Source organism: Mesoplodon densirostris, chromosome 1 (assembly GCF_025265405.1).
Source record: "Mesoplodon densirostris isolate mMesDen1 chromosome 1, mMesDen1 primary haplotype, whole genome shotgun sequence".
In the NCBI taxonomy this organism is placed as follows: domain Eukaryota; kingdom Metazoa; phylum Chordata; class Mammalia; order Artiodactyla; family Ziphiidae; genus Mesoplodon; species Mesoplodon densirostris.
The window spans coordinates 28770603-28779658 of NC_082661.1; the positions used below are offsets into that span (position 1 = coordinate 28770603).

The 9056-nt window shown below is 56.4% G+C and overlaps 1 protein-coding gene across 2 annotated transcripts; it reads right to left on the bottom strand.

Annotated features, from left to right (window-relative positions):
- Positions 1-624: 624 nt before the first annotated feature.
- Positions 625-9056, bottom strand: SFXN3 (sideroflexin 3). 2 transcript variants are annotated; one of them, XM_060100618.1, is made up of 11 exons: positions 8736-9056; positions 6433-6596; positions 5604-5778; positions 5165-5259; positions 4753-4828; positions 4282-4367; positions 3933-4060; positions 3704-3753; positions 2804-2853; positions 2289-2336; positions 625-2015 (listed from the first exon to the last, which is right to left on the bottom strand). In XM_060100618.1, the coding sequence occupies exons 2-11, from the start codon at positions 6591-6593 to the stop codon at positions 1919-1921; spliced, it is 966 nt and encodes a 321-aa protein (XP_059956601.1). In that variant the 5' UTR covers positions 6594-6596; positions 8736-9056; the 3' UTR covers positions 625-1918. The 2 variants fall into 2 exon arrangements, with proteins under 2 accessions (XP_059956601.1, XP_059956592.1); XM_060100609.1 differs by lacking the exon at positions 8736-9056 and adding an exon at positions 7756-8332.

A 9056-nucleotide genomic window follows, 5' to 3' on the forward strand; every position in this document is an offset into this window, starting at 1 on the left:
GCTCTCACCAGCTGTACATAGGCATGAACAGGACTTTGGGCCTTATTTTTCCCAGAAAAAAAAAGGTGCAGGGAGGGAGTAGAGGGCCCTGGGACGGGGGGAGGGGTGTTAACTAGCAAACGGTCCCGACCAGGCGTGTTCCAGTGTTGCATCAATGAGAGTGTGTAGGGGTGTAGAGGTGTGCTTGTGCCCTAGCAACTTCTCTCATGGAGCCAGGCAGTCCTTAGCCCTCTAGCCTTCCTCTCCCAGAGGCCACCACCCCATGCCAAATGCCTGAAGGGAACCAAGAAGCCCAGAGCCTGAGTTGGTTTGTAGGTGTGTGATCAGCAAACCCGCATCCCCCGCCCCTGTCCCCAGCCAGAAAAGAAGGAAATGAAGCCAGCACTCCATCTGCTGAGGGAATAGAAGGTGGAGGCATCTACCCACATCCCTCCTACTTTAGTACCCAGGGTGCTGATGGAGGACTGATTTTCTAATCTCAGAGCTCCCTCTGCTGGGGGCTGAGGCTCCCTACAGAAGGGGAGGGAAGAGACTAAGAACTGAACTTCGTAGGGAGAGAAGGGAAGGCCGCGGGCAGGAAGCTCTTCCTGGGCACTCAGGACATGGAATTGAGTGAAGACCAAGAAGTAGGCAGATTTTCGGTTTATTGAGTAACAGTGGCACCAAAGCTTTTATTACTGGTGGCGGTTGGTTGGGGGAGCAGGAAGGTGCTCTTAGAGGATCACACTGGGGCCTTCACCCCACTTCAGCCAGAGGTCACAGGAGTTGGAGTCATGGTCCAGCTCTGCACTCCGTGAATTCACCAGCACATATTCCATCCCCAAGTCCACCTCCCCTTTGGACCAGCCGTTGACTGCTGGGCCCTTCCTCCTCTTGGAGGTGGGGGGGTGGGGGAGCAGGGCCAAAAAGCCTCAAGAAGAGAAGGAACTAAGATCAGGATCCTGCTGAACGTCCAGCAAGATCAGTGGAACACAAAATCCCCTGCCTTGAGATCGTACGCTCAGGGCCTAGTTGCCCTTGAGGTGTCCTAGTTACAGCCACTCAGACACCTGTGGAGTTTAAGCACCATTCCCACGCTGTGTCCCTCCGTAAGAGGGTGCAGTGGGGGCTCTTAAACAGGAATGCTTGCTCTGCCTTCGTGGCTTTTTGGTTAGGGGAGGGGGTTGGGATTGTAACTTTAGACTTAAGGTTATGATGTCTTGCGGCCCAAGAACTCCTAGGATTGTGCCTAAAGATGCCCGTACTACAGTGTGGGGGAGATGGGGAGATGACAAGAGCAGTACAGGACACTGACACTCCTTTGTTCTAGCAGAGAAGAGGAGAGGAAATGACCCGTTCCAGGATGTGGGGAATGCGGTAAGCCCCCTGCCTCCCTTATCCTGCCATGTCGTCCTCTGCCAGCCCAGTTCCTGAGTCAGCTTCGGGAGCCAGGAAGCAGAAATCTGAAGGATTCAGCCCAGTTTAGCCTGCTAGTGTCCCTCAGTCTCTGTCCTGAGATCCTGGGTCTCCTCCTGTGTCCAGAAGGGGCAAGGTTCTGTCAGGAATGACTTGGCTGGTGGAACTGTTTAGGTGAGAAAGTCCTGTAGCCTGGCCAGCTGGCAGGTGACAGGAGGCCAAGAAGGGAAGCCAGACATGAGGACATCCCAGGACAGCCTGATACGTGTGTATCACATATGTACATATGTAGACACACTAGCGCAGAAGAAAGGGATCATGTGACCCTGCTCTTTGAAATCAGAGGAGAGAAAAAGGCTACGGGGGCACCTCTCCCAGTCTAACGGATTGCTGGTCTCAACGGCTGCTCCCACACCAGGCCTCCGCCCAGTACCAGGCAGATGGAAAAGTGGCAGTGTCGGCAAGGCTCCACTAAAGCAGCAGCCCAAGGAGGTGAGAGAGGAGGCCAGGGGCTGACGCCCCCTCAAAGCCCCTTGTTGTAGTAAACCACTTCGATACTGGGGTTTTGCTCATGGATCTGAGCTCTCAGCTCCGGCTCCAGCCTCCTCACGTGTATGGAGCTGCAACAGAACAGCGCAGGCAGGCTGAATGTCCCCTGAGCCCACCCCCCTCAGCTGGGTGCCCCCCGATCACCACCCCTCTTCCTCCCAGGTTGCTGAATCTTCTCCTTCAACTGCCAGAGGCCCAGATCACTGTCATTCCCCCACCCCCAGAATAAGCTGAATTCCTGCCAGGCCTCCTCCTGGAACACACTGAAGGAACCTAAATCAGCTGCTCCCAGAGATGTGGAGACCTGTCTGAAGCCCCCAGCCAAGGCTGGGGGCAACACTTACCTTCTCTGGGGGAACAGGGCACAGCACAGGGGGGTGGCAAATACCAGGCTGAGGGAGAAGAGTGTTGGAAAGGTTTGTGAAGCTCTGATCTAAGAATGTTCCCTCCTGGCACCCCACCCCATCTCTGAAGACAGCCTCTAGGGGTGGAGATTGATTAAAGCCAATGATGACATTAGGTTCTGGCTGAGGAAAGAGCCTCCAGAGCAGTGACCCAGAGCGCCACAGCCAGTGACAGAATTGGGAATTAAATGTGCGTGAAACTCTGGGCTGGTACCAAAAGGTATATTTCCATGGTTTCCGTGGTGGATGTAGAACCCCTTCGACTAGATTCTTGACCTTCAAGAACAGAGATCACTCCTAACACACACAGTATGCCCTACAGGTGTCCAATACCCCTACCAGTTGAATGTATGAATGAATGATGTATTTAAACATCTTAAAAGCAATAAGACCCACCCACATCCACCACAGAAAGGACACTCCCACACATTCTAGCTAACTCCCTGCACACTTACCAGAAGCCCACCAGTCCCACCTGCAGGGGCGCCCCCAGCCAGGGGCGGCGCTGTGGGGAGAGAGAGAGAATGTAATGGTGTGTGTCCCCTGCACCCCCCCTCACCCCTACACATTCACCCACCACGGCTCTATCCCATCAGCGCTGCCTTTGAGCCTCTGATATGTGGCCCTTTTCTTTCCCCCAGTCCCATAACAGGGACTCACCACCCTCCACTCCAGCCAGGCCCATTTGCTGACACCCTCCCTAGCGTCCCACCACCCATCTTCACCTCTCTGAATCGCTTCCCACACTTCCTTCAGGAAGCCTCCTCTAACCCTCCACTCCCTCCCTCCCATCCCACTGCGTGAATCTGTCCCTTTCCAAACACATCTCCTGCTCTGCACACCCTTCTGGATTTGCTCCAGCCTTAGAGGTCACCAATCTGTTGCTCCGTGTACATGGTTGGCACTCAATAAATATTTGCGAATAAATGATTCAACAAATGAGCCAGAGCTTGTATCCCTGTGCCTTGCTTCTCCGTCCTGCTCGTGTGCGGGCGAGCCTGTGTGTATGTCTCAATGTTTTTTGTAGCTGACAGCATGAGCATGATATCAAGCATGGTTGTGATAGTCCCTCCCTATGTGTGTCAGAGGTGTCTGGAGTGACACCAGCTTCCTTCAGGACAGAAACCCTTTCTTTCCTTCCCTTCCCTTCTCCTCCTGCACCCTCAGTGTTCCTTCATTCCAGCTCAATTTATTCTTGCTGAATGAATTAATGAAGGTGGAAGGGGTAGCACAGGGGTGGGGCAAACAGGTAGCAAGTCTTAGACTCAAGTCAGGTTGGAGAGGAAGTTGGGGACCGGTCACTTCTGCCCCCAGTCACCACTATTTCTAGGACGGGAGAGGTGAGAGTGACGTACCTTTAGGAAGTCTTTCTTCTCCAGGGTGTCCATGATCACGGGGGGAATGGCTGAGGGGAGAGCAGGGCAAGGAGGGAGGGAGTTAGTAGAGTGAAAGTCAGGACCCTAAGGAAGGGGCGATCCCCCTTTGAAGCTCCTCCCACTCCCCCCAGAGTCCTCGAACCCCCCGAATAATGGCACCCCCTTCTCTTAGAGCCGCCCATGCCCCACCGAGCCACTCCTGCCTCACCCATGGCAGGAATCGCCATGCAGATTCTTGATGTCACCACCTGGAAGATTCCTTGCTTGGCTGCGGCCACCGAGTGGCCAAGCCTCTGACCCTGTTCATCGGTCACTGGGATGCCCACCTGCAGCTCTCTGAGTAGAGAAGGGGGTGGGGGTCAGATCACAGGCCCCAAATCTGACCTGCCATGCTCTCACGGGCAGCTAGTCCCCTCAGACAGCCTAGATTCAAAGGCTGGTTCTCCCACCCCAGGATCCCAGCACCAGACTGAGACTAGGCCCAGCAGCTCGTGTGGCTGGCTGGTGTGCCTACATGCACCCTGGGCGTGCACACGCCAGGAGCTGGGGCCACTCACCTCTGCCTCATCAGGGGGATGTTGATGCAGTTGGCAGCTGCCACAGCTGCAAAGGGCACAAATCTGCCAACCAGTGGGGGCAAATGCTGGGGGAGGAAAGATGTCATTTAATGCAGGGGTCCCCAACCCCAGGGCCGCAGACCGTTACCTGTTAGGAACTGGGCCGCACAGCAGAAGGTGAGCGGCAGGCGGGTGAGTGAGCGAAGCTTTATCTGCTGCTCCCCATTGCTCGCATTACTGCCTGACCCATCCCCCCACCCCCATCTGTGGAAAAGCTGTCTCCCACGAAACCGGTCCCCGGTGCCAAAAAGGTTGGGGACCACTGATTTAGTGACCCTAAGGGCCACGGGGTGGTAAGGAACTCTGAGGAGAGATATGGGGAGCCTGTAGGTTGGGGTGGAGGAGTGGTAGGGAAAAAGGAGGCAGATAAAGTGTGAACTGGGGGAGGGCAGTGGAATGGGGGGGATTTACCTTGGTGAGGGATTTGAGTCCCAGGGCCGTGGCCACAGCCCCGGTGGTAGCACTCACGTAAGCCGTTCCCAGCTGCCTGTGGACGGAAGAGCCAGGACACAAGGTGGGAGGTAAACAGTCCAGCATGTGGCTCTTTGCTTCAGGGATGTGAGGCGTGGGAGGGTGGCCTCATTGCAGAGAAACGTCTCCCCTGCTCCAGTGCAGATTTGTCTGGAAGCCCCAATCCCAGCCCTTGAAGAGGATTGGGTCCCCCAAAGCATACACAAGAAGACCTCAGGCCCTCAGTCAGGCCAGGAAAGTGAGTGGGGGGCAGGCTGAGAGGAGGCCGCTGAGCCGCTGGCTGCAGAGGCCCAGGGGAACGGGAGAGAGCAATGGAGGGCCGGGAGAAGAGCCCCTGGGGACAAGCTCTCACCCCCCAGTGATGGGAGCGTCGCCACTGCGGTTGGAGTAGTTAACGATGGCATTGAAGGACTGATTCACCCACTGCCAGAACACCACGGTTGGGGTCTTCCTGAGGGAACAAAGACACTTACTTCCACAGTGTCCCACATCCTTGGACACTGATAATAAAACCCCAAAGGTTAACCCCAAACCCTCAGGAGGGGCCCTGTTGATGCCCCTAGAACGTGCTCTGGTGACCCCTGCATGACCCTCCTTACACAAACACACCCATTGTCTCTGGGGTGGGAGGACCCCGGGGGCTGAGTTCTGAGGAATGGAAGGGATTCTAACACAAGCTCTCACCCACCTACTATTTTCTGCCCAAACTGGCCCAGAGAGGAAGTGCCTAGTCCTCAAGTTACACTGTAGCTTGAACAGGGCACCCAGGGAGGAGACACACAGGATAGGACCTGCCTGTAGAAGGTGAGCATGCAGCCGGTGATGGTCATGTTCATGGGCACCTGGGCTGACATGCGGCCAATCAGGACCACCTTCTCCCCTGTGTCCGGATGGAAGGCAGAGTCGTACACATACTTGGCCCTCCAGAGCTGGTCCTCAGTGAGCCCTGGTGTCACCACGCCGGCCCTGCAGAGGTTGGCAAGGAGGAGATAGGCAATTCTAGGGGGCAGATCTGCCCTCCCAAGCCCTGCCCACCCAGCTCAGGGGAAGTCTGGGCAGAGGACCAGGCACTTTGGCTCCCAATCTCAAAACAAAGGAACTACTTGTCTCTGGGGAAGAATCAAGTCTTGCCAGAAGGAGGGCTCCTATTTCTATTTCCCTTCTAGCCACACTAGGAGGGGTGCCCTTCTGTTTCTGCCCAAATGCTAGGTCAATGCTGGGTAATGGTGGTTTCCAATGGGTCAAAAATGGCTGGGGTGCATGAGTTTTTCCTCCTGGAGACAAGGAGGCTGCCTTCCTACTTCCTTGGGACTCAGCTGAGCCCCTCTGTCCTTGCAGAGGGTGGCCCAGTAGTGGGACAGGTCCTTGTAGGGGGTTTGTGAAACACAGAGCAGCCCCCTACCCACAAATATCGACACCACCTCCTCAACCCAAACACCCTGAAATCCTTTAAGTTAAAGTTCGGTGCCCTAGTTGTCTGTGATTCCAACAGAGAGGGCAAGGGAGTGAGGGGGTGGAGGAGTGGAACAGGGTCACGCTCAAGTTAGGGGAGACAGGTGCAAAAGGTACTGTATTAACAGCAGGGAATGAGCCCCTGGGTTAAATGGGGTTGGGGGTCACCTGTAGTTCTGTACGATGTTCCGGGAAGCTTCTAGCTGTGCCCCGGACAACAGCAGATTTCGGGGGTCGGTCACAGTGAAGAAGTGCCGGGCTCTGCCCAGGAAAGTGCTCTGGTCCCAGCGAGGTTCCTGGATATTGATATCTAAGGGCAACTCACCCATTTTCTGCAGGGCAGGGACCAAAGTCAGAGGACTCCAAGGAGGGGTCCAAGGGCTCCACATGGGGGAGACTTTGGTGGTGCTGCCCTGGTCCCTGCCAATCCTTCTAGAGCTCAAGATGACTCTAGATAGGTAAGCAAGGATGTGGGGAGGAGCTGTTTTCTAGGCAATGTTCCAGCCCCCCTGGGCCACTAGAGAACATGGCCAGGAAAACAGATGTCCTTGCACTCTGGCCTGGTAGAGATTTTCATGAGTGAGGATTTACATGTGTGTGGTTGATGCATGAGCAGCAACTAATCCCATGCAGCTATTCTTGTGCTCTGTATGCACAAAAATGCAGATTATATGCATTACACATCCACGTTCATGTCAGCTTTAGGCCCCAGTTGCCTTGAGACCTACATCCAAACCCCCAAGGCTGTTTGGGAAGATGACGTAAGCCATCTCACACCCCAGGCCCTGACTGGAGGACAGCAAGGGGTCATTGGCAACTCCAGGGCTTACCTATCCCAGATCTCAAACAGGGGACTCTGATGCCAGCCAGCCAGGTGTGCTCGTGGGCATGCACAGTCCCCTCTCCAGACCCATCTTCCTCAGCCCACACTGAATGGCCCAAGGTTCTCCTTGTTCCCTAGCTGGGCAGGGCTGGCACGAACACACATCCACCTCTCCCTGAGCTACCTGCCTCTAAAGGAGCAGGATTCAGTGAGTGACCCCTCCACTCAGCACAGAGAGGAAAGCCTGAAGCATTCATCTGGCCATGTTGGGCAATATCCTACAGAATGACTAATTCTCTCCAACCACAATTCCTCCCTCACAGGCAGACACACCCTCCCCTCTCACACACTCACATTCACATACCCACACACAAAGACACCAGCATACACGCCCTACACAGACCTGCAAACAGGGTGGACACGCCCTGCATACAAAGACCGTTACTTAAACACACACACACAGCTCATATCCATCAGTTGCACACACTTGAATGTGTGACCATACAGAGTCTCAGCCCGACATTCCCTCCCCAACCAACCTCCTCTCGTGCCTTAGAGCCCAAGATGCTGAATCTCGCAGGACAGAGGCAACTTTCCTCTCTGACTCCCAGCCCTCAAGCCCCTACTCCCCTGACCCCCGAACCCCGCCCGGCACAATGAGCACTCACGATTTCCTAGGCTCCTGGGCTCCCGTCCTCGGCAGCTCTCAGTCCCGCCTTCCTCTCCGCGGGCCGCCCCTGCCCTCACACCCATCACGGGTAACGTCACGCGTGACGCTCGCCAGCCTAAGGGGCGGGGGCTCCCTTGGCGCAACCGCCCGGCGAGGCCAGGGATTGGCAGAGCCTGGGGGCGGTGGGTGTCATTTAAGGGCGACGCCCCCAGCCCGGGCCACTGAGACCTGGCCCTACGCTGTCTCCCAGAGCCAATCCGAGCTCAGGGATCAGTTCTGGCCACGTCCCCAGCCCGAGAGAGGAGAGGAGCAGCTGCCCTATTTGCTTGCAGTCCCTTGGCTGGCCTCGGGAGGCACCCGGTCTCTGCAACCGGGGGTCTAGGTGCCTGGGGCGAAAGCTGGCGGCGTGGAGGGGCATCCTCTGACGGTACGCCCAGAGGGACTCGGTTACCGCCCGGCTTGTTTACTTAATGGCTGCCTTGGCAGTGGCCTCTGCCTACTTGGACCCCTGGTCTCCTACCCCGGTTTCCTCAAGGTCCTCTCGCAGCACCTTGGCATTCTCACCCCTTCACAGTCCGGTTCTGCTCGTGCCTGTGCCTCTTCGGTGTCCCCAGCCCTTTCCTCCTCCCCAGTCCCCTCTATACTCCCCTCTATAACCTCTAGCTCCACTGGGTCCCCAGTTTCCTTATTCCTCAATCCCTACCCCTGCATCACAGACCCTGGCCGCAGTCCCTGCCCCGGATGTGGAGGGGCAGAAAGCTCCAGGTACCTCCGTCTGCATCAAGAAAGTGGATCAGAAAGTCTTCCTCCTTCTAGTGTCCTGGAACCAGCTTCCCTGCCTTGCGTCCTTTCCAGAACTGGGTGGCCAGAGAGACACTTTCTGACATAGGAGGATGCATATGAAAGCAGCGCTCAAACACACACACACACACACACACACACACACACACACACACACACACCACACTCCCAACTCACCCAGTCACCATACAGAGCATGCGTGCTGCACACCCAGGTGCCAGCCCGCGCTCCTGCCCACCGCAGGCTCACGCCCCGCTCTGCCCAGGTGGCATTCCCTCGCTGAGGCCTCAGGGGTGACCGCGGAGGGGTGGCAATTCCATGAGCCCTGGTAGCTGGTTTGGCCTGGAGAAGACGTGGTTCTGGGCTCCCCTGCGCTGAACCGGTAGCGGGAGCCGGGCGAGCTGAGACCCAAGGCCTAAGTTCGCGGTGAGGGGTGGGGCACCAGAACTCGAACTGGAGCGGGTAGAACCCAGAGGCCCCAGCCCAGATTACAAACGG

What these genes read in the sequence shown, in the direction of transcription:
- SFXN3 (XM_060100618.1), bottom strand. Translation starts at nt 6,593, where the DNA reads ATGGGTGAGTTGCCCTTAGATATCAATATCCAGGAACCTCGCTGGGAC. An exon ending in GACTCAAATCCCTCACCAAG is followed by an intron (nt 4,368 to 4,752) that starts GTAAATCCCCCC and finishes TTCCTCCCCCAG; the next exon opens with CATTTGCCCCCACTGGTTGG. An exon ending in CATGGCGATTCCTGCCATGG is followed by an intron (nt 3,754 to 3,932) that starts GTGAGGCAGGAG and finishes CTCTCCCCTCAG; the next exon opens with CCATTCCCCCCGTGATCATG.